The sequence below is a fragment of the Lissotriton vulgaris genome, chromosome 7, assembly GCF_964263255.1.
Source record: "Lissotriton vulgaris chromosome 7, aLisVul1.2, whole genome shotgun sequence".
Taxonomy (NCBI): domain Eukaryota; kingdom Metazoa; phylum Chordata; class Amphibia; order Caudata; family Salamandridae; genus Lissotriton; species Lissotriton vulgaris.
In genome coordinates, this window is record NC_141695.1 from 1,369,568,732 (window position 1) to 1,369,594,367 (window position 25,636).

The 25,636-nt window shown below is 45.2% G+C and overlaps 1 protein-coding gene across 6 annotated transcripts in view; it reads right to left on the reverse strand.

The window, feature by feature from the left end:
• Positions 1–25,324, reverse strand: part of LOC147703730 (importin subunit alpha-1-like) — a 95,493-nt gene extending 70,169 nt beyond the window's left edge. For 2 of the 6 annotated variants that reach the window (XM_086928964.1, XM_086928959.1), the window contains exons 1-6: positions 25,238–25,324; positions 21,849–21,921; positions 9,307–9,450; positions 6,204–6,289; positions 5,299–5,567; positions 4,853–4,935 (exon numbers count right to left, since the gene is read on the reverse strand). In XM_086928964.1, the coding sequence (XP_086785090.1) occupies positions 4,853–4,935; positions 5,299–5,567; positions 6,204–6,289; positions 9,307–9,450; positions 21,849–21,914 (648 nt within the window). In that variant the 5' untranslated portion in view covers positions 21,915–21,921; positions 25,238–25,324. Of the gene's footprint in view, positions 1–4,852; positions 4,936–5,298; positions 5,568–6,203; positions 6,290–9,306; positions 9,451–21,848; positions 22,004–25,217 lie in introns of all 6 variants that reach the window. The other 4 variants (XM_086928963.1, XM_086928961.1, XM_086928962.1 and 1 more) reach the window with 3 other exon arrangements.
• Between the last annotated feature and the right edge of the window lie 312 nt (positions 25,325–25,636).

The following is a 25,636-nucleotide window of genomic DNA, read 5'->3' on the forward strand; positions in this document are numbered from 1 at the left end:
TGACGCCATACGCTGCCGTCGAGGAGGATCCTCCTCCCGCAGACTGGGTGAGTGGGGGATTTATTGCGTTTTTGTACAGTGCGGACTTTAGCCGAAGGTGTCAGAGCGCTTCACAATAGGAAGCGAACTGATACATGAGCATTCTCCATTTGTGCCGATGAAGGCACAGTATCAATGTTCATTTCTTGAGCGGACAAGCCATTGCGGGTCGCTCCAGTGATAGGGCGAAAGTGAAACTGAATGCTGGTTTGCCTGCGGGACAGGCGCTATGCGCGTGGCTGGACGTGCGCTTCCACAGGACCACAATCTGCGCTTGCCCCGGTCGGTCTCCCTTCAGAGGCATCTCAAGAGCGAGACCTAAAAATTAATTTGACAAAGATTCCTTGACAACGAACACCCGGCGAAAGAAAAAAAGGGAAGGAAGGAACAATTAACCAGATCAAGCTCCATGGGAAACAGCTTCGTCAGCTCACAGGCTCTCCAGAACATGCAGTGGAAGAAGGATCTAGGGTGCCATCGACGCCACGGCTAGGAGATCCCCTACCCTTCATCGAGTATAAGCCCTGGAATAGAACACACAACCTCCCGATCAACGAGGAGTCTGATCGCAAGAAAAGCGCGTCTAGCAAGAAGAGCGAGTCTAGCAAGGACTTACTAACTAGTAAAGCATCAACTAAAGCCGCCCAACACACAATGAAGCAGGGTAGCCACACAGGACGAATTAAAAGAGCCCCACCACTCACCAAACATTCTCTGAACACGGCGCAGAATACCGCCGGGAAACCTAAGGAGACAACGCTTGCGCTGCAACACAGCACCGACTGCAGGACAAGCAGTACCAACAACATAAAGCCAAAAGAGCACACTACAACTAATGGGGAGCTCCCTCAGTATTCAAACTACGAATTCAATAAAGAAGAAATAGACACCATCATCTTTTCCCCCCCACTATAAATCAAGGGGCCGAGGAGACATTTTGAACAGAGGAAATGCACTAAGACTTCTGCAATCAATCCCCAATCTTGCGAATATTAACACCTTGGACCTACTGTCAATTGAATTCCAGTTAACAGCACTCAGGCCAGTCTAGAGGTTACAAAAACCCGATGGAAAACGTCAGAGCTAGCAAGGAGAATAATACAGGAACTAAATACCTTCCAAAGGTATTTTTAAGATCAGCAACCATCAACGAAAACAATAAGTCTTCCTCAATTTTAAAAAGGAGCAGCTCTACAACCTCATGTCAATCAGCATTAACCTGCTTTTTGCCTACAAGCAACTGGCAGAGCATACAACCTACAATAGCACCGGCTCTGCTGTGGATCAACCCAGAGAGTGTGCAGCTAAATTGGCGACTAACAAAGTTTTTTGACATAACAGCAAAGCAACTGGAAAATTTTCGTACGTTGCCCTTGGAACATTCAACAGAAGCTTTGCCAAACGGATAAACCCATTAAATAGAACAGGAAGAGTCACTAACGGAGCCAACGTCCTAACAACTCTTCCTACCTTCGTTACACTTAAAATAGTAGTAAGTGGTAAAAAAAAAAAAAAAAAGCTTTCCACAGTGATCTAAATTATAAACACTCCGTAGAGGTTCCTCCTAATGAAGTGTTGCAAGTTGTCGATGGAAATCAAGAGTGAAGGCAATGACATTGGAGGATTCTCCCTACATCGGCCACCGCCCCCTTTACAACAACACTGCGACCCACAGGAAAAAGGCTAAATGGCACATTGGAAGAAGTCAAATAACTGTGGCATCCGCCGTCCTCCATCCCTTTACTTCGCTTTTTTAATGAGTAACTGAAATTAAATATGTGGACCAAATAACAGTATTTTTAAATATATATGATCAGATGTTTTATTGTATGCAACGGTTTTAATTAATCATGCATAATAAAGAAATTCCAATTCCCACCTTTTTTAGACTGCCTACCAAAAAATAAATAGTCGGTTGCAGAGCTTTTAATGTGCCTCAATGCAGTTTTGTAGCAGCAACTGTACAGTTGTTCAAACGTTAACACCCACACAGTGGCGCTGGAACTATTTGAGTCATTGATATAAAACGGATAACACCCTCAAAGTGTAGCAAATGAAAGCAGGAAGGGTGTGGTATGCAACCAGTGGTGCATTTGGGAGTGCACTTTTGCAAATAGCTTACCAAAACATGGTGTGGAAGAACACTCCTTTACAGACTGCACAATTCTAATGAAATGGTCCCTAAATTCTTGCAGCCATGAAGTTTTACTGAAAACACTATAGCGCACAAATGTGTGGAAATCGTGTTTAAATGAATAGATACTGGTGCATCACAAAGCAAAGGTGCTTTGTTTTGATCCCATTGAAATATTGGTTTCCAAAACTTCCAAGTTACAAAATAGTTATTTGTGCTTTTCGAACTACTCAAAGTTGAAATATTTATACAGCTCAAGTTTTGGGTCAGTAGACAGAGCAATATCATGGAGCCTCCCCTTCCACTTAAATTGTCAGTTAATTTGACAAAATCCTCACTTTGGGGTCCACGTCTTTCTTCAAATGCGATTTCCAGGTTAAGAATAAGCAGCCATTTGTAAGAAGATCAAGCCTGACATTTGACCCATTTCAAGATTAAATGTAAAGGCATTTGTTATTGCCCACTAACCTTCCGAATGTCAAAGTGTTTGTTGGGGAGCTGCAGGCCCACCCCCTTCCCTCCACACCTACCTCCCCGTATGCCAACTAATGCAAGTCAGTACTGCATCACTGGACACCAATTTCAACTAAGTTGGTCTTCGTGGATGTTCATTATCAATCCTTTAAGAGATTCCAGGCAAAACCCTAACAATCAAGCAAATGCCACAGCTGTGCCTGTGTGCAAATGAACCGATAGTGCCACAAAAACAAAAAACAAAAACAAACACAAAAAAAACAAACACAAGTATAGAGGTCTAGCCTTTATTCTGCCGGTTAAGTTCTAGCAATTTCTATTCTCTAACTAGTTGATCACTTTCATATGATTAATGCTTACTTTTAAGTAACATCTTCCATTGAAGTGTGGGACATGGTTTAATTTGTACTGATGTCATCCATCAATGCTCCTCATCACATTTCAGTCTAAGAAAGGGCGCAGTAATGGTAGGTGTACCCCATCACTCAAACTTTATGCCAAGACCCTGTGAGAATTGGTTGTGAATGAAAAGTGTTCTAGACAAAGTGAAGTGGTAAGCTTAAAAAAAAAAAAAACCTTTACAATTAGAGGAAATGCTTAAACTTCACTAGAACAGGCACTCCGGATATGGAGTTGTGCTTGAATTTAACATGTGCAATATAATAGATTACTAGGTTTTAGGAGCATTTTAAAATTTAGCAAGCTTAATATCTGCTGTACTGGTTACTCATTTTAAATTGAGCATTTGAAAATAAAGTTGCTTGGAGACCAAACAAAGTGGAGGTGGTGTATGGTATATATTAAAAAAAAATGAGCAAAGATCCATTTCTGAAGAGTCCATATTATCCCAATATTTAATACTGCAAACGCCGCAATATCCAGTTTTAAAATACAAAAAATAAAAGTTGTCAAACAATTAAACTATTTGTTTTCAAAGCCACTTGCAGTGTGGTTTATGGAGCCCCAGCCCCTCAACCTTGCCAGAGTGTTGCGTCCTTTGGAACACTTCACATTCTTCTCCTCTACAAAATTACTTTCCAAAGAGCTTCCAGGTCATCCAATTATCGGAATGACTGGCTTACTGACACAACATAACTGACAAAAAGTAGGTAAAATGGTTGATACCTAGGAGTCAGCCTAGCTTGCGCTCACACATACAAACACTCTGATCCTTAAATGAAGAGCTTGCCCAAAGAGACCATATTTCAAAGTATCCAATTCAGAATATTTGCGGTCAGCGAAAGGCAAAAATCACTGCAAGCATTGTAACTGCAACCAGCCTCCATAAGGGTTCAACCAGAAGAATGTGGGTGTATGTGGATGCAGGAAGGTGGGGGGCAGGAGGAAGAGAAGTGGGCCTTTGATAAAAGCTCATCCTGTCGATAACCAGATCCGCACAAAGATTTAGCAAATGAGAAACGGGGAATTTGATTGCCTGAAGTCGATGGCTAGATTCTCCAAAGGCTAGCATTTAACGGGCTACATGGTTTAAACCACTCAAAACATTTTGAAAACCCTAGTTCCATGGTCTTTCCCAAAACCTTAGTCAGCTACAAGCCATGTTAGTCCGTACAATTACGCCACCTTCATTAAATTACATCAAGCAATTTCAATTCAATGTTCTAAATACAGAAGCTACAGAAAACAATGTGTTTCAGTGGGAATGTAGAACATTTGGCTAGTCAACCCCTCATGGAAAATTGGCATGTACAAACTTTTACACGGGTGGGATATTTAAGGGAGATTAGCTTGACCAAGGACTCCAACATGCTTTCATGCCTCATCAACTGACAATCCATAGCATGAACTTGGATAATGTTGACATATGCCTGGGGCTACAACGGTTTACATGACACTCAAATTCAACAAGGCATTTGCATCAATCTCTCGAAGAAGGAATTTTTATACAGTTTTGGGATGAATACAAATCGCCAGATAAGGTGTTGTAATGGTGCCTAGGCTCCCATCGGAGATCCTCCTTCCTTAGAGAGTTACAAACCATTTTACATACCAGTGTTAAGGCGCTGGCATTGAATAGACCTGGACAGGAAGCTAACACTGGATGAACTGGGCCATTTTGTACAACTCTAGGCACTGTGTGGAGTTTGCTTGTTAAAAACCACCTACTTTTAGATCAAGAACTCATAATTGTATACAGATAGAAAGTCACTATGATCAACATTCAATTTTCAAAAGGTCACTTACTGGTGTCTGAGGCGTCACCAGGGAAAGAAGTGGGGGAATAACATTACATTTGAGCAAAGAATCTCCGTAGAGTGGGCCAGCATCTGCAACGATAAACAGCATAAAATTAAGCTACCTTAGAGGCCATGCATTGCAGGTTACTTATTCAACATTGATTTAATGGCGAGAACAAACTTGATTAAATAATGTTTGCTAATTTTCAGTTAACATTATTCTGTAACAGTACCCATTTGGTTCAACAAGAAACACCAGTTTAAAAGCATGATCTGCTTTATATTCACATACTGTTCATTCTTTAAACACATGCACACTACACAAGTTAACGAATACCTTTGGAACTAGTATATCAAAGTTTAATTTGGAAAAACAAAACAGGTCTTTGGTACTACTATGTATTTGAATAGCCCAGGACACATGCTGCCATTACATGAAAGAACTCCCCTTACCTGCTATGTTGCCTAGCGCCGACACAGCTTGCTCACTAATGTGCGGGTGCTGCGATGAGAGCAGTGAAATAAAAGCTGGGATAGCACCACCTTCCACCACAGCCTTGGTTTGCTCAGAGGTCCCAGCAGTAATGTTAGTCAGGGCCCTGGCAGCCTCAAACTGCAGAGTACTGTTCTCATTGCGGGCCAACAACTCCACCATTAAGGGGATATTCCCACGCTCCATCATCTCATCAATGGAAGGATTCCTCTCCTCCGACAGCATCTCTCTGGAAGGATGAACAAATGTTCAAGGTGAGCACAATCTGAAACAATTCAGGCAACGTGCAGTCTTACTTGATGAGAAAGTTTTAGATAGCTGTATTTCCAGTCTAACTAGCAACAAAATGCATCTTCAGTGGATTTACTTCTCAATTAAGCCATGCTGGTTATGGACTGCTCTGTCAGCACTGTATTGGAAAGTGCCAGTCACTGGAAAGTAGACGAGATGCCTTAGGCAAAGAGCAGGCAGATAAACAACCCAAAAGCAAACACAAGATGGAGAGCTGAAATGTCAGACACTTCCCCCCCCCCAGATCGGAGTTGAATCCATCATTGTTCTTTAGCTCCCTTCTCCACTCTAGTTCAGTCCCAGCCATATGCAAACCAGTCGTGACCCGGTTCCTAAAAAACATCCAATCCTAATGCATGAAAAATTCAGGTTCTTGTAACAGAGGCATTAGAGGGTAGATTGAATGCCCACATTAAACAGAGGACTAGGACCAAATCATTTCCACAAGTGTCAAGTTCTAATATGTAAATTAACTTAGAACATAACCAAGTGTCATTAATTTCAATGAACAAGCATGTAGGACAACATTTAAACTAAATAGAAGCTTAAACACAGGAAGAGCAATGGCCAATACCTTCCAAACTGCTTTAATTTCAACTCAACATCTCGGTCTATAGTACTCGTTCCCGGGACCGTTTCCTCCAAGGTAATCGGCATAATCTGTAACGAATTGATAGGAGATTGATAGAAAGCCAGAAGACCACAAGACTGGGCATTTCACTATACCTCACCCTCCAGGACTGTCAATCCCACAGGATTTTATGGTCAATTCTAACTTGCATTCATTTACGCCAACAGCAATATGAGCAACATCACTACAGCTTGAAACCTGTAGTTTGGAAACCTAGCTTGGGTAGCCTGGAATCTTCACAATTTAATTACCACATTTCATTAAGATTTTATTGGGTAATGAAACCTTGAATCTGCACACTGACAGTCATTTCAGATCAAACTACCAGCACCAGAAGCCTCCCAAACAACCCATAGCTAATGTCAACTGAAGTTAACTACGATAATTTAGAGGTCAGACTTATTTGTGAGATCGCAAAAGACGAGGGCATCACATTTGGTGCTTTACAAACGCAGTAAAGGAGGTTCATATACCGCAACAACCGAGACCAATATCTAGAGTTCTGGAAAATAGTCTAGTAGTGAGAGACTAGTTTACACCACTCATTTTAATACTTTGCACAAACATCCAAAGCCAGATATGGCATAGAGCCCTCCACCAAATCTCAAATCTGTCCCTTTCAAATCATCCCACCGCTTTCAATTTGAACCACTTCACTTCTTTCACCGGAGAATTCTATGTACTAGCGATTGGACCTGCCACATTAGATGAAACGTGAGTGCAGATAATAGAATTCTTCATATAGAAGCTCCTCAATTGAGTGGAGGATGGGACTAGGTACATGGTGTACAGAAGTGTTGTCCACCCATAAGACAATAGCAAGTATCCTTACCCTGGCACTAATCTAGTGTGTAAACGAGAGCTGGGCCAGCCTCTGGACATAAGCGAGACTTATTGGGTCAGACCTTGAGGGGGTACAAAAGCCCTCATTTATTAGACCTTGAACTGTCCAGTTATGGTTTAGCATGTAGAGTGGTAGAGGAGACTACAGTATTTTGTGAATTAGTTGTGACAAGACCTCATCTGTTGCTGATACATGTTAACTCTCGTCCTAGTGCCAACACCCAAATTAATGTATGTATGTGTACGTTGTGCATGCACTGTATGAGTGAACCAGATTAATGGAAGTCTCTGGGTTCGTTTTGGGAATCTACTGGTCGGTTCATGTGCACAAGGGAAGGTGAGGATGTTTTCCCAAACACTGGAGTATTGCTGACATTCCTAAAGCTGGAGGGATGAGAACCAGACAATGAAATGAAGAGGATACAAGACTACTTTTAAAGTCTGATTAGGTCGTTTTGCTGCAAGGAACTGCCGATTAGTCTCAAAGTGCTGCAATTTGGTATCGGACAGGTGTAAAGTGGAACTGCAGCCTCTTAAGGGTCTGAAGGGTCCTTTAGGTGAAGCCAGTCTGGTCCCTCTTCCTGATCACTGTTCAGAGTGGCTGTCGATGGCCAGGTGCATAACGTCCACACTTTTGCCACTCGTTGTGAGTGCTATCAAACTAAGGATTAAACTGGTGAGAGGAGCATCACTCCGCAAAAGCAGAGTCTGGAAGAGTCGCTTGAAAGTAGTGCTAACCAAACTGGTCCCAAATGTACAAATACAGTGAGCGGGGAGATGAGGCCTGCTAACATGGGGGCTGCTGACACATGGTCCAATTCTAAGTTCTTTAGCGAAGGAAGGGAAGCTTTGCAAAGTACCAAGAATACTGCTAGAAACCAACGCTGGCATCCAGCTTCTCAAAGGTGAGGAGACTAGTTGGAGGCTGATCGGAATCAAGGTTAGTCTCCAAGTCTGAAGCACTGGAGGTGGATGTTGCTTAGCCCAAGACAGTCAGTGTGCAGATGCTGCAGGAGGTGATGAGTAAGTGACAAGCAGAAGTACCTGGCACCAGACCTTCTGGTCCGGAAGATTACAGGGGCCGACACTTGCCTGACACGACTACACAATGGCACTGCCAAAGTGTTCCTGAGTGGAATGCCACTGTAACCCTGAAGGCAGCCAGCCACAAGGCATGGTCCTGAAGTGTGGATAAAGCAGACTGGTGTGCTTTGACAACTGACCCCACTTGTGTGGGCCAAGCTAATGTCCCATCACCCCCGAGTAGTGAGATGCAGTGCTACCCTCAGAACGGCCTTTGGTGGCCCCATGACCTCTGACCCGGCCAAACTCACTGCACCCAAAACAGGACCTGCAAATGACCAGAGACTGGCAGTAATGCTAGTCAGACTTATGTACAGCCTCCGCATCTGGTTACATGAACAGGAGTGAGTGCAGACATTCACAACCAGGGGATTCTTCCTTTGGGATGGTGAACCAGATGTGTGCTGTGAGCCCAGACCATCAGCAGTCAGAGAAAGGAGACTTTCATTGGTGATACACCAACACTAGAACTGGGAAACTGAGCACAGGAACTCTAAGTGAGGGGGTAGCACTGAATCTGATAATCCACTGCACCAGATCTTGCAACTAGTTCGGGGAAGTTAGGGGAGCTTGAACCCTCGGTACAGTGTGCCTGCACCAGTGGGTAGTTGCAACAGTATTTTGTAGTATGTAGCATCTCATCTACGTGTACTAAAGTAATTTAAAAAAGATAAGCACTTGATTTGGCAACTGTAACAGTGCAGTCAGAGCTTGATGCCCCTCCTCACTACCTTCCTGTGGTGCCCGTGACAGTTCACCATTGATACTACCGAGAGCCAAGTGATGAAGGGTTTTTAAATGCCCGTTCTGCACAGCCATTGCAGCGTAGATCCCGGGATAGAGGTAAGTGACACCAGCCCCACAGAAGATGCACAGTAGCCCCCGGTTGCCAGTCTGAGCAGGATCAAACACTGGTAATGAAAAATCCTAGACTATTGCTTCAGAACAAGAGCCCTGGAGATCCAATGCAAGGGGCATTGATGGCCAAGTAATTAACCAGTGTAGGGAATGAATAAAGAATTAGGTGCTTCAACATTTTAGGCCACCAGCAACTCAAATCAGTAGAAAGAACCACCCTGACCATAACCCCGTGCTGCTTAGGCTTTGCTCTCGTCCTCACCGCTGCATGCCCAGCTTTCTGTTGCTCTGGAGAAAGACACCCATCTTTGTCAGAACTAGTAACATTTCTTTGTTTCAATATCTGCTCAGCTTTCTTAGCTTTCCTGATCTCCACGGACACTCCGACTCTGCGCCGTCTGAGCTCCTGCCATGAAACAGACCATGTGAAAAAAAACAAAAAACAGACAGAATTCACCAAATTGACTAATACGTCCATAAAGTCATCAAGGTTCCACCTGGAGAATTTGGCTAATATACAAGCAAACATATTGGTTTATGGACACAACTCACTTGCTGGACTGTCTGCTCCAAAAGACACCTGACAAGTGGTCGGAAAGGCTACAATGCATTGTGTTGCATAACATTTTTTTAATAAAGAGCCTTATCCCACACTCATTTATGGACTGTAAACATGTTCATAGCAGGTTTAAAATACTCATTTACCCACCTCAGTAGAATGAAAGTCCAAGTACGCCTTGCCAGGAATCAAATTGTGTGATGCCAGCATTTTAACAAATCGAGAACGGCAATTATTTATAGAAAAATTAGTCCAAGGTAACCAGCTTTAATGCTACCTAGTAGCCTATAACTCAGTAAAATCGGCACAATGACTCCAGCACAGATTGTTCAGTTTCATTTTCATCTCCTGTGTTGGAGCTGCCCTCCTATAGTATGATCCTGCAAAGGTAAAAGTTTGCCTCCAAGCAGAGTTTACAAGTAATCTACAAGCTAAATACATTTTAGTGCCTTCATATTAGACCAATCAAAAGGTGCTGGAAACGGGGTTCAGAGTCAGTAACGCCAAGTGCTGGCTGGGTTAGGGACTCTATTAACAGTTGTGGTCCCTTGAGAATGACATAAGTGAGTAAGTCAAGGCCGATCTACTGCTGCAACAGTGTCAGATCAGAACCATAATATGCAAACACTGCATGGGTTTTAAGGCTTTGGCGTTCATTTTCATCCCGTGTGACCAGAAGTTAAGGGAGTTAGTTGTACTCCTTGAAAGTTAAGTCACCAAGTGTAGGAGAGTAGGGTCTGCTTTCCCATGGTCACCCCAATGTTTGCTTTTTTTCACTGGTTTTCGACTTAATGTGGCTGTGGGCCTGCTAATCAGACCCACAGCCTGTTCTCGCTCTAAATTCACATATATGTACTATACGTACATAAACAATTTGGTACTGGACACCTTGTCAGCCCCTATACAGTGCACTATAGGTGCCTAGGGCATAGGTGCATCCAAGGCCTACAAGGTTTTGCAGCATATCTTTTGCCACCCCTAGCTGGTCCTTAAATTGACACAACTGGCTGATCACTCAGCTGGTATTTACAACAAGGGGTGGTGAGGGACAGAGTCTCTGAATTAAGCAGAAAGCTCTCACCCAGTCAAGAGATCAGGGCTAGATCCAACACCGTTTTTTAGCTCACTGCACCATCCCAGTTTCAGAACCTGGCTGTATGCAAATTAGTCTGTTCCTGTCCCAGTGCATGATGGGAACAGGGCAAACCAAACTACAAAAGCCAATTCTTACACTGGGAAGGAAACAAGCTCCCGGGGACCGGTTTCTGGCATTACAGCCGTCTTCGGCCCAGTTTGCTTGAATCCTGATGGTGCAATGAGCAAGGGTCTCACATCTGAGAATACCCTTCCACGCTTAGGGTGGACACTCAGCTGGGGCAAGTTGGTGTAATCACTCCTTGCTTAGATATAGTATACCTATATCTGGACACATATATACCTATAAGTCACTCCTATGGCAGGCCTTATCAATCCTGGAGGCAGAGTGCTTGGTTTTATGCGAGATGGTGCTCTAGCATGAGCTGAGCCTGTCTGCAGCCATCGGCACCAACTCCCTTAGCTGTTCCAGGATATTGCCATACCATATACTCTTAAGTGCATTATAAAACTCGCAGTTATGTACTAACTTTGGTTTGGCTTTATCAAAACATGTCGTGTAAGGTGTCATACGATTTGGAATACCACCCCCTCGCCAGTCCTGGTGACGGGAGTAGCATTCCACCCTTCTAGAGGGAGAAGACATGTTACTTTACTAAAACACGGTTAATCCTAACCAAAGCCTCAACATCACAAAATGGATGCTGCTGCCACCGACACTAGTCTGACCTCCTGCTGCTGACTGGAACTTTGCAGGGGAGGCCTGGACAAAGGGTTTCCTGTCGCAGGGAGGTGCTACACCTCCCCAGACAGGAGATAGTGTATAGGGGCAGGGAGGGCTGAAAGAAACTAGTCACTGCATGGGGAGCACAAGGCTTCCCCTTGCATAATCCAGTCAAAGCGGTTCTGGGGCACACCAGCCCCAGTGCGAAATTGGACAAAGGGAAAGGGGTGTAACCACCCCCTTCCCTGGTCCCACCCATAGGAGGGGCTTGCAGGTAATCCAGCCCACTAGTTTGGATTAATGTGGGAGCAGTGCCAGCGCACATCAGATTATCCTGACTGAAACTTTGATACAGAACTCTAGACCCTTCAACATCCCACTCGACGTGGAAGACTGAAGAATCTCCCTTGTGGTCAAGGAGTGACCACCCTGTGCAAACAGGCACCATCCAGCCACTCACCGTTTGCTTTGTTGCTAGAGCAACAGATCGACAAGACCCAGCTATCCTGCCTTCCAACAGCCCGATCCGCAGTCCCGGCGAATCTGAGACCCGTGGAGGCGACCTGAAGCGTGGGGCTGGCCATCTTGAAAAAACCATGAAGTGCTGACTGTGCAGCTCCTGAGGCTCCCCTGATGCTGTGCATTGGTATTTGAGAAGCCCCAGCCCGAGCAGCTTTTGCACCTAAGCTACCCCCTCCACACTCAGAGATATGTGTGGGGCCCTTCTGCATTTTGCCTGCTCGACGCGTTGGTCCAGTCGCTTACCCGTTGGCTAGTGGCCCCAATACCGACGAACCTTTGAATTTGCTCTGCCAGTCCGGTTGCTCTGGACTGGCCCTCACTCCCCTGAAAAGGAGCACCCAGCTTTGACCTTGCTGGTCCAAGTAAGAAGCGATCTTCAAATCCTGCGTGGGTTGTGCTTGCCAAGGTTTGTTGGCTCCAATCCGGAAGCCGATACCGCCGACAGCAAGTGCCTTTGTGGTACAGCTCGTGATCCACTCCTGAATATCCTCGGTGCCCCAGAGTCCACGTGGCAGCGGAGACAAGCTTCATGACAACCACCTGATTGCGCCCGACATTGCCTGGTTCCTTCCTGGTTCCACCCTGGTCACTGCTGAGTGACCCAGACTCTGTCCCCTCTGCTTTCAGGTACTCTACATCTTCGATCCACCCTTGGATCCAACCGGACACTTCTCTTCTGGACGCCTGAAGCATCTTCATCTCCAGGCACCATCAGACTGCGTGACGAAACCCAACACACTTTGGCACCTATGCACCCGCTTCCTGTGGGTGAGGTAACTAGTGAACACCAGTGTTCCTGCACTGGTATACACCTCTAGTGTCCAAGTCTAAAGTTTGGTAATTCTAGTCCAGTCGGAAGACTCCTTTAACAGTAACTTTTACGCACCATTGACTTTGCATTGGTGCATGCGTGGGCTTTAAGCGCTGCACCCGAGTCCCGCGGGCTTTTCCAGACTTCAACACTGCTAGTCCCGAATAGCCCCAGTGATTCCCAAGGCCTCAGGCCTGACCACTGTTCAATTAGTGATACTTATACCACTATTTTAGTATATGGTTTAAGTGGCCCCTGGGCCTCATCCATAATTGTGCAACTTTCATATGTTTTACTGTGCTTTTGTTTAAACGTTTGTGCTTCTAGACTCAAAGAGTATAGAGGATTATTCTGAGAATACATATATTTTTATAATATATAACTTGTGTGGTGTCCTTTCATTTGATATTACAGGATTGTGATTGGTAAAACAGCTGGCTTCACATGCCCTCTTGAGTTAAGCCTTTAAGGCTACTTAGTCCATGCTACCATTAGGATAGCTTGTCTATAAGGTTGACTTACAACCATCACCGTAAGGGATTGTTTGGACTGATTGAAGGTGCCCCCAGAATTGGAGACATCATAAATCAGGCAAACTTCTCACACCAAGCAATTTAGAGAGGATTCCAAAACTCTACTACCCTTCATACCCACAGGAAGTTTTGAAAGTGATCTGCAGACCTACTTCGCTTAACATTAACTCTCCTTAAGCAAATTATATGCACCCTTTAAATTCTTTAACTTCCAACTGAGCTGTTCAAATGTACAACCACCTAGAACATAAGAGGAAACACTTTACCAAGGGTGGCGGAGGACTCCAGACCATCAGCCACAGTAAAGGCTGTGATCGTTGTGAAAACAGAAACAAGGTCCGCTCTACCTCCTTCACGATCCCTGTGCCACTCACTACTTATGAAGTGGCGTGGAGTGTGTGTGTGTGTGTGTGTGGGGGGGGGGGGTAACGTCATGGGGCAGGTATAGTGCTCCCAATCAAATTATTTCCTGAGTGATTCAAGAGATCTTCTTAATACCAATTCCATGAGCAGCTAATATCCGATATATTATCCAGCTACATACCCTCAAAGTGGTCCAGCCCCAGTAACCAAATTACTGCGTCTGAGGATAAAAATCATTCGGCCTGCCATGCGGACGATAGCTGGTTTCCAGTTACAGCTGCCTCTGAGCCCATTATATAGTGTTGCAGATTTCACGGTTTTATCACATTTACAATCAGGACATCACTTGGCACTGCAGGTATGCCACAAAAATGATTGAAGTGTCAGCAACGTCGTGCAAAATTAAAAAGTAATAAAACTGACCTATCTAATGGCAGTGGTGCAAAGCAATGTATGCAGGACAATGACAACGCAAATTTTAAGCCAACATTTCTAGATTATGATAGTGACCTCAGCAAGGTGTCAATGTTGAAATTAGCATTAACAAAATCACTGAGTAATTACACATTCTCACAAACTTTAATTTTGGATTAAAAATCGATCAAAAATATTCAAGTCATGAAAGGAATAGGACATACGTTTTTATCAATACCGAGACCCTGGTGGCAACCTATGGGACCATGGCAAAAATTCCTTCACATGGTGAGCATGAAGTTTTGGCATAAGAAACACATGCCGAAAAATTCCCAGCCAGCCAGGACCCAGTTGTAATTCTCAGATCTCCATCCCCTCATCTGGTTATAATGTGTAACCTTCGTATGAGCAGGCGGCTTGGTTTGCTTCCATCAAGGGAGTTGCAAAAATCTTCCACGTGTTTCTATCAACACAAAACAGCAAGTTGATGCTCAATAATACTCCCCCAGTTATAGGAGCTGCGTAATCTCCAACAAGAAAAGAAAGATCCAGGATCTTAAGATGGTAAACCCAGATTGAGGGTCCCCTTGCAGTGTTACAATATTTATCCCAAAGCCCAAATGATGTGCTTTAAAGATACGGCGTGTTCATATAGTACAGCTACATAGGCCACTCGTTTTATTCCAGTGATCTAGGCAATGTATTCATTACTTTAATAAAATTGTAGCAAAAAGGTACAAACAAAAAAGGTCAGCAACACTGGCACAGTTCATTTCAGATGAGAATGAGTTACAGAATGTTAATCCAATCTTGGATCCACTTTGAACAGGCTGCATATTAATAGATATAACTACATATCCATTGGGAAAGCTCAGCCGAACCATAACCTTTGCATGGTCACTTTAGACAGGACCGGCTGTCAAGTTTCACCTTCTGTTTGCCCACTTAACAGAGCATTTCTTCACTTCTTTACAAAGTAGCTACACCTAGGGGGTCCAAATAGCTTTGCATCTGGAGGCCAGAAGCAACCAGGAGTATGCAAGATAACGTATCCAGACTTCACAGAACCAGGCCACTTCTCCATGATAAGGTACAAACCTCATGTGTCTGTGTTCTGCTAGTTGCACACACTCTCAAAGAAGATCTTTTGTTTAAGTTGTGGATTTTCCTTGACCCCAATGGGACCTACGTTGTCGTTCAAGGGACATGGCAATGGCATGAATACACACTAGTCAGTGTTTATGCCCCGGCACGCCAACATTCCCGCACTATGGAAGCGGTTGGTAAGATAATGCTAGACTCCAGCTCCTCTACACACCTCATTGGAGGAGATTTCATTGACGTAGACCCACAGCTAGGTTACAAACAGATGGCAGCTGGAACCCAAATCCCTACACCATTGGCAGACTTTAATGTTGCATGAGTACTTATTTTTCTTTTGGGGGTTTAAATTTGTTTCATTGGTTTCAGAGAAAAGCAAATACATTGCATTGCGGGGTTGAGTAGACGAGAGAATGCATATGACAGACTGAAGCAACCTTTACATGAAGTTTCACATAACCTGTAAGGGCTGTCAGGCCCCACAAATGTCATTGTGTTGCGTTGCCATGATGACGTGTGGATCGAGACAACGATCTCCTATGAACCCAAGCTAAGTACCAAAGCAAAAAAAAAACGCCCCCCCCCCCTATCAGTGTGCGCGTTACATTGAGCGCAAGTGTGGAGCACTCAGTGCCTCGTCTCGGATTCTGCGGTGGCATGGTTTGCATCTGTTAGGCGTAGTTATCTCGGGCATGTTATTTCGTTAAATTCCTGGGATAAAAGTGTTTACAGTTGATGCCAGATCATGTGGAAGGTGGCCGTGGTCTGCACGAGTGTGGCTTGAATGTGTTCCATCCCCAGTGTGTACCAAAGTTTGTGCAACCAGCCTGTGTGAGTGGGCCGTGTGTTAGTCCCCCAAAGAGACAGGAGGTGTTGGGAGGCTGCCTGCAATGCCAGACCCATTTGTCCCCCCCTAATGGATTACAGTAGGAAATGGAGCGTGTTCGGAAGTCCTAGAATGGTGTAGGCTGGAAACCGTGGGATTTTTGAGTCAAGGGAGGTTTCTGTCGTGGAGGACAGATGTCCAATATGCCATGATCTCTTTGCAGTCCCATAGAAGGTGCGTCAGAGTACCTGTCTCACCACAACCCCTCCAACAGGTTGGACTTTGAGACGGGTTGCCCCTATGTAACCTAGCTGGGGTTAGGTACCAATATGTGGCTAGCTTCATGGCGGACTCCCTACCCGCAGTGTTCCTAGCCATGTGGTTAGCCCTATAGTAAATTAACTGCCACTCCAGGGTTGTGAGCGTTCTCCCCAATTCCTCTTCCCATCACCTCTGACCGGCCTGTGTCGGAGGGAGGAAAAAGCATCATAGAGATCTGTAATCAAACCATGATCCGATTCTTTTGTAACTAGCCATTTTTCAAATCCGGTCATTCGCCTACCAGCTAAGGGACTAGTCTCTGGCTGTGTGAGCCAATGCTGGAGTTGGAAATATTGAAAGAGCTGTGGTGATTTGACATCATAGAACTGACAGTTTGGAGAGAGGTAGGAAGCCCACCAATTCAAAAAGATGCCCCGCCGATCTGCAGTTGGAGCCTCGCCATTGTGGAAACATGTGGGAGTCGGTACCTGGAGGGAAGTCTGGGTTATCCAGTAGAGGAGTTAGCAGGTACAGGAATGATGAGTTCCTGCTTGGTAGCCACAGAGTCCCACACACCCAGTACTGTATGGGTGATTTCTGGAGGTAGCGCGGTCTGTGCGCAGTGGAGGAATGGTATTTTCCATAAGGAGGTCTGGGCCATAGCCCTGTCTTGGAAAAGCCAACTCGTCTCTGATTCGGGCCTGTACCATTCCAAATATCTTAGCTGTGCCGCTTGAAAGTATTGTTGCAGATTTGGAAACCCTAGGCCACACTCAACCATCACCCAAAAAGCTTATGGTCTGTTCATACGCGGTCTCTTCCCCACCCATATCCAGTGCTAAATTGCCTCTTACAGCGTCTGGATAGTCCCGGTCGGAAGGAGCACTGGAATAGTCTGAAAGATATATAGCATCTTGGGGAGTGAAGACATTTTCACAGCCGCAATCCTCCCTAGCAAGGACAATGGTTTTGTCTGCCATCGCCTAAGATAGCTATGGATCTGTGATAATACTTTGGCGTCATTTAGGGCCACCGTTTGTTGTTCCGTGGACCACATGAGGACGATACCTAGGTAGGGAAGTTGCGTCTGAACTAGTAGTCCCCCTCCATACGTGGGTGGGCATTTTTACCAAGTGGTAATATCAGGGATTTCCCTCTATTCATCTTGAGGCCAGACACCATGCCGAAGGCCTCCACCTCTTCTAGAAAGGCCGGCACCGAGCGCCTAGGACTGTCAAGCGCTGCCAAAATGTCTTCAGCATAGAGGCCGATTGGGTGTGGCTCCCCACCGAGTGTTATGCCGTGGCTATTAGGATTATCGCACACCCTCTGTGCTAGCGGCTCGATAGAGGGCAAAAAGGAGGGGTGAAAGTGGACACCCCTGCCTGGTGCCACATTGGATTTAGAAGGGTCGTGAGCACAGTCCGTTGATATGGATACTCGCCTGTGGATGATAGTAGCAGCTTGCAACACATGCTCGAAAGCGTTCCAACGCCAAAAAGTGTATCAGAATCCTCTTGAGAAAACCCCAATTGGCACGATCAAACGCTTTCTCAGCATCGATGACCAGGAGCACAGAATCGGAGTGTTGGAAATGGGCTTTGTCAATTAAGTGGAGGATGCGTTTGTTGTTGTCGCTACATTGTTGACCTGGGATAAAACCCGACTGGTCCGGTTCTATGATCCCCATGAGACAAGGTCCACGCCTTGAGGCTAGTATCCCTGTGAAAAGTTGGAGGTCGAGGTTAAGGAAATCGGCCGGTAAGATGAACACTGGGTGGTATCCTTGCCCGGCTTAGGCAGCACTATGATGTCAGCCTCTAGCATGTCAGGTGAATGGAACCGGGGCCCTGGAAGGAGTTGAAGAGTTTAGTAAGAATCGGAGTGAGTATCGGACAGAAAACATTGCAAAAACTGGAGGAGAAGCCATCAGGACCTGGCGATTTCAGGAGTTTGAGGTGTGAGATGGCGATGGCCACATCCTCAATTCTGATAGGTGCATCTAAGGACCTTGCGTTTGATGTGTTCAAAGCGGTGGGGGCTGCGCCGTGCAGGTAAGTTTCGGCACCATCTATGGGTGTGGAATATGCCTTGTAGAGTGATGCATAATAGGCCCTGAATGCTCCCACTATTTGTGCCTCGTCGTGGATCTCCTCCCCTTCTTTGTTGTGTAAGGTTAAAATTGGAACGCTGGACCTTGGCCAGAAGTGCGCTCACTAGGAGGCGTCCCATTTCGTTCTCCCCCCCACATAGCATGTGTGTCGCAGTCTGAGAGCAGTGTATTCGGCCCGATCTGTATTTAGACTTGCCAGTTCAGCTCTGGTGATTGAGCCATTTCCAAATTCTTGGAGCTCCCGTACGACTGTGCACCAGTTTAAGTTCAACCACTTTGGCCGCTAGCGTTTCCTGTTGGCTTTTGCGGTCTTTGTCCTCCGCTGCCGAAATGGCTATTAGTTCGCCCCTCATCATTGCCTTTAACGCCCCCCACACCGCCGCAGGCATGTCCGGACGGTCATTAAGCTCGATATAATCAGTAATGAGTTTGCAGAGTTGTTGGACTAACTCCTTACTTTGCAGGAGGGTGTTCCCTCAACCTCCACCGAGCGGGGGGGAGGGAGGGGGGGCTTTTGATGCACGGGACTCTAAATATCATTTCCACAGCCTCATGATCTGAAATGGCAGCCGGAGGGATATCCACATCCACATCCACTACCAGAGTCGCCAACTCAGAAGAGCCTATGAAGTGGTCTAATCTGGCGTACTTGTGGTGCACATGAGAGTAAAAAGTGTAGTGCGAGGTCTCGGGGTGCTTAACTCACCACAGGTCACTCAGTCCTCTGTGTCAACCACTCTTTCCCCGTCACGAGAAATGGCGCCTGCTGTGCCAAAGTGGTGGCACAATCGGTCCTTTTCTTTATCCATCACCAAGTTCAGGTCCCGACTCCCATAAGTAGGAGGGAGTCAGGGGAACGTAAGGCCACCAACAAAGCATTTTTGACAAAGGGCTCCTGACTCACGTTAGGTGCATAAAGGGATACCACTGTCATGGTCATGCCTCCCACCATGATGCTTTAGGCAAGTAGTCTGCCTTTGATCTCCCCAACCCGACCATGAAAATGGCAGCCAGAATAGAGACCCCAGTCTTTGTCAGGAGTGGAGGGAATGCGCGGGACCTCATCCTATGCCAATCTTTAGTGAGTAAGTGAGTTTCTTGAAGTAAGCAAAACGCAGCGCATGAGTTTTCTAAATACGACAGGACAGCAAGCCGCCTAATGGGGTTGTTGAGCCCCTTCACGTTCAGTGTAAGAACTTTCAACGTAGTGCCAGACATCTCATTACCGGGATGCAATTCTTGTGCAGTCTACTATCTGCCTTTCACACTGTACCCTGCATGCTGGCCTCAGCCCTGGTCGGAACACTGCTTCCCTTCTGCCCCCCACCCCGCCCCCCCACCCCCCAATTTTCCCAACTGGCACCCCAACCTGACCTCCCGCCTCCCCACCAAACTAACTGTTGAACGTCACTCCTGTGGCCTCCCCCATGTCGTTGTGCCTTCGATGTTTCTCGTCTCGCTCCTTGGTCTCCTCTAGGGTTTCCCCTATCGTCCATTCTGCTTTCCCATTTATCCTTTCTCTCAGTTTCCCTTCGTGAGTCCTCTCTTAGCTTCCCGTTGTCCCATCTATCATTTGTTCGTTCTATCACTTCCTCGCATTTTCTTTTCTCTTTCTCATCTTTTCTCTACTCCTTCTTCGTCCCCTTATTCATTGTCTCACTGTCCTTTGTGTCTTTGCCTTCAGCTCATGTGTTCCTTGGCCCCTCTTTTACATCAGCCCCTCAGTCCTTTCTCCTTAATTTACCCCACACGTTCTATTTATTCTCTCACCCATCGTCATTCTCTTCTCACAGTGAACCTGTGAGCCTTTCCTCCGGTTTGTTCTCGCTGCCACGCCAAGAGACACCACGTTCAGAATACAGGAAGCGAGCAAATACCCCTGCCAGGTCCTAGTTGTTTATTCTCACTCTCATACCACAGCACTCCCCCCCCCCCCCCCCCCCCGCCTCTGAAACTGGTCCCAGCCACCATGAGCCAAATCTGAGACTTACCACGCTGTGTCAGGCCTAGAGGAACAGAAGGCCCACAGGCTTCCGGGAAACTATGACGCAGCGGCATCCGCCTTTCTCACATTCTGTCAAATCTTGATATAGGCTGAATCCCCTAGACCGCTGCTCGAGGTGCTGCCTGCAGCTAATGGGGGTACAGGGCTTAACTAGTACCAGTGGTTGCAGCTCCGGCACAAGTTTGCAGAGCAGTACCTAATTTTTATCATCTAGCTTTTACCAGTGCACGAAAGAGAGGCAGAATACGAGAAAAGAGGAGTTAAAAAGAATGAAAAACAAGCATTGGCGTTGCCAATAGGTCTCGCAGTAGGAAAGTTGGAGCTGTTGGTTTTGTAAATGACAAAGCCCTTTAATTTTTTTTAAAGAAAACAAAAATAAAAGGCATTGTTATTTGCAATTGTAATAGCTCCAACTTTCCTACTGCGAGACCTATTGGCAACGATAGTGCTTGTTTAAACTATACCCCATACCTGAATCAGGCCAAACATAATTGTTTAGATCTTTACTATCCAAGCTACAACAAGCACCAAAAGGTAGACTCTTGGTTTCTTTGAATTTGTTGTGCAGGTTATGAACTTTATTGGAGACTTGGGCAGAGAGCGGACCAGAAGACTGCTTAAACTATCAAGCAGGAAAGGCCAAGGGGGTTACTTTTAAATTGATCCCTAGAAAGATAAAACAATGTGATTTGCATGTTGAAGTAATCTTTAATGCAGCTATATGGTCCCCCATTTGCATGCATGACATGTGCAAGGCTCCAAAAACAGGATAGTTTGTCATCCATTAGGCAGCCAGGATGTAGAACACTTTAAGTTTGCAAGATATACAATGCTGGCGCTTTAATGGCGAGCATATGTAAATACTGGAATGTGTTGTTGCATTGGTACCAACTGTTGAACAATACCACCAGACAAAAGAACTCATTTTAACTTTAGTGCTATAGGACATCACTGCAAATGGGTTAAAAATAAGTAAACTCACTCATTACTAGTATGAATGCCACAATCAAATGTAGAATAGGGCTGCAGACACCAAAAATTAAATCAGATTATGTCCCGCTAATAGCTTTTAGACACAAGTCCTTTGGCTTTCGAAACAACTAAATACAACCCAAAATGATCAAAGGATTCTGGTTAGTCTGAAAATAGAGACTTCATGCTAGACCTCATAATAGGTTTATCGTCAGGCTATGAAAATTGACACAGTGTGACCTTTAAATCAAGTCACCATTGGATGGTGGTGATATTTAAGAAAAGTATCTATCTGAAAAGATGCAATCCACAGGAGATAGACCTCAATGCAGCAATGCTTGACCAATGTGAAGCTAGAGAACCAGACTCCAAATATCAACAAGGATTTGGAGACAACAAAGTAAATTTATCACCCATAATTATAGCATCACTCAAATACGCTATACTCCACAGAAATGTAGCCAAGCCTTGAGTAAATTTGTGTGCGCATCTCTGGTGTACTTACACTTGTAATCTTGCCTTTGTTCTTGTACCTCTTCAGACGCTTCACTGTTTCGCTTGTGGATGGCATCTTCAAGCTAAAGCCAAGCAAAACTCAGTCACTTTTCAGCCTGGTTTTAAATTCAGCAGGGAGCTGTATATCAATAAGTGGTAAACTTACTACAGTGAAAAACAGAGGAAAGGGATTTAAAGTAAGTGCAACTACAAAGGATGTAAACGTCTTTTGCAAGAAAGACTAGACCTTGAGTGTATCAGCAGGAGAGAATGCCACCCAACTCAAAGCTTTACTTATGTTATGAATCAAAGTACTGAATATTGGTTTAAACATTCATACCAGAGCTATAGCCATAAAGATGTAACTGGGGTTTGCCTCGACAGCCTACTGCCCCCTCGTTATTACTCATTCCAGTCCTTGCCCCTGCGAGAGGTCTCAAGTTTACAGTTTGCTACAACACGGTTGGGACACAAATCAATTTGCTTATATAAACCCAGTCACTTCCCATAAGGAATGTCTTCCTTCCCTTTAGTTTTACAAACCCCTTCCTAGTCCAGGTAACTGGAGTTTAAAATCTGGTTCATTTTAATTGAGCCAACTGGACCTACCCCCTGTTAAAAAATGATATTTAAAAACAATGTTATGTTTGCATGGAGACACCTTGTCATACGATACATTCCCAACCAAAGCCATTCACCACTCCCAACCAAGAACACACCCCAGTTACCTACACACCTTTTTCTCCCTATAAATACTCTCAGACAATCATCCCGTCACAAAAATATAAACAAAATGCACACTGAATTGCCAAGATCAGCCATCAGAGCCCAAGAAAAGCGGCTGTGGACCCCTCCACATGTAAATCAAAAAAAAGAAAAAAGAAAGCTCCATGAAAAGATCTCCATTCACAAATACTCCAAGAGAAACTGCTCACTCCCAGTGAGGACTGAGACTTTTACTCCCCAGAGGTTCCCCTGGGAAAATGTAGAACTAATGTTTCCGCCTGTCCATGTACAACTCACCCAGACCAAGCATTACGTTAATGCTTCTCTAGGCACCTGCTAAGCAGAGATGCTCCTCTTGTGGAAAGTGTCCTCCAGCCAACCTGGACGGACATCACAAGCAGCAACAAAAACACGCCCCTATCTGCTGAAGTCCTTGTGGCAACAGTGCAGAGAACTCCAAGGTCTTTGAGTAGTAACCATTTTAGTAAAACAACCTGAGCCACTTGCTTCACCCCCCTTCCTTCCTGAAGCATAGGTGCTCCATCCACTACAAGCAGAGTTTCCTACATTACTTAGAGTGCTGGACTCCACCAGCATAGAAGAAACCAGGGGACCTGCAACCACCTGGGAGAGAAGTCGGCCCACTCCCAGAAGAGCACCAATCAAAACTAAACTTAAAGACTTATCCAGGGACCTCCCCACCCAAATAAAGTATGCACTAACCTTCAACACAGACAAAATAAAATCTATTCATTTACATAGAGTTAATACACAATAGTTATGGGTCAGGAAGCCCTGGTCAACCACATGCAATCACAAACCCCACTCCCTTTTCCAGGATTCCATAAAGGAGGACACCCCAGTCCACTTTATGCACTCATGGGACAGCACAACCCCCACGCCAACAAACAGTAACTCAGTGCATTGTGGGAGCTGTACTCCTGTTTTGTTTTAAATTGATCCAATTGGCTTGGTCACAATGGTATGCAAAAGCAAAGTTCAGGAATGGAAAAGGTATGTCCAAGTGACATTTATTGGCTGGCCCAGATATCGCCCATCAAATCTATTCATCATCTCTCACCAAAAAACACGCGCCAGTTAACCGTACACTATTTTCCCATAAATACAACACTTTCATGGACAGTCACCCCTTCGCACCATTCCAAACATATAACAAACAATGCCAAATGGGTATCCAAGTAAATTTGCCAATCCAAGTCAAAGTTAAAACTGCAGTGGTCCCTATTAAAAATGTAGTTTATTAAAGTAACCACTATCCGCCTACCAAGTAACCTCTCAAGGTGACTGCCCACTTCACTTTTGACCCCAAGTACACATTATTATGTTTCTCCATGCACTACCATTCCCCTCCAGGAAACACCATCACTCTAAAGTTCCACTCAAGAACTTCCCCCTTAGGAAAGGCAAAGCTATTAACCTACAGCGGTCCTTGTGTAACTAATTAATTCGCACCAGCCATTTGTTTGCATATTGGGATTTGTGGTCCTTCACATCGTAAAATCAGAACTGCAAGTCCCAGCATGCAAAGCAAAAACCTCTGAAATAGGTTCACCTCAAGCACATTGTTAAACCAATGCACCGCTAGCACTGAGGACCACACTATGTACCAAACCTGGGGATTAATTAACCCCCAGCTTTAGCAGGCCTGGATGTCACTGGACAATTCTGTTTAATAGAAAGCATGGAAAGGGGTGTATGGATCCTTAGACTAGGATTGGAGAGACTGATCTGCAAGAGGCTCATAAGCACGACCTCTTGTAATAGAAAGAAAGGAGGAGTTGGAAGGGATGTTAGAAGTGTGGAAAGATTATTGTAGAGATGGCTGGAAAGGAGAATAGAGGTATGGATGTGGAGAAGGGTGAGTGCAGAGAAGGAGAAGGATAGAAAGGGACGCCGAGATGGATGAAGGGGGATGAGTGAAGAAAAAAAAACAGATGGATGTTGACTGAAAAGTATAAATAGAGAGAAAGAAAAAAAGTAGATAGAAAAGAGTGATCACGGAAGGAAAACAGGTAAAATGGATGGAGAAGGAAAGCAGGGTGGACAGTGGAATGGCAAGAAAGAAAGATGATAGGAAAGAAGAAAGACAAAGGATGGAGGGAAAAATTACAGAAAGGAAGTAGAACAGACTAGAAGAAGAATGGCAAAAACAATGAAAGGTAAAGAATTTCAAAAATCCACCAGGAAAAGCAGCCACCTGAGAAACTGCCGCTTCGCCTGCCTCCCCTGCTTGATAGAGCCATTTATGGTATGGTTCAAAGTGGGGGTAATTTGTTTTTCTAGCTACACCCTTGTACACAACACCCAGGAGGGCGCACCTTAACAGAAGGTAATCATGTGTACCGCCAGGAAAACATTACACAAACCTATAAAAACTCTCCCATGACACAAAATCACCCGGACCTCCCAAGAAAGAGGCCTCCCGACCCCTCTGTCCATCCAGTGGCTGCACCGACACAAAGCAAAGGAAAACCACCCCACCAGCATCCATAAGCACACGTGCTAGTAGGGATCCCTGGGCACTTTTAAAAATCATTAGCAACAAACACAGACAATCAGAGTTCGCTATTAAAACAGGTCAAGTCCAGGCCCCAAACAAGAAAGAGGGCGAGCTAGACGCATAAACAAACACCTTTAAAATCAAACCCTTACAAACAGGCTTCGCCGTCGGCAGGATCGGTGCTTCTAACGGCCCATTAAGGGCACCTGATAATTTTAGATGTCGTGAAGAGGCGGGGCTACACGTTTCACTCCCACATGGTGGCCAATGGGAGGACAGCGTGTGGCCTCTGAGGCAATGGCCTCCACTCATACTTGTTCGCACAGAAATCAAGCATCAGTTCCCAGTCCAGTGGCCTAGCACTGCACACACTTTACAGTCCAGGTAATAGAAAAACACTGATCACATTTGGGTACCAAATACCGTGGTCTCCTGTGATGCGAAGGCCCTGAATGCAAACGATTTGTTCATTTTAAAGTATGTTTTGCTTTTTCATCGGGTTGACCACATGACCCAATGGATGGACTTCAATGTTCATATGCCTCTGTGAC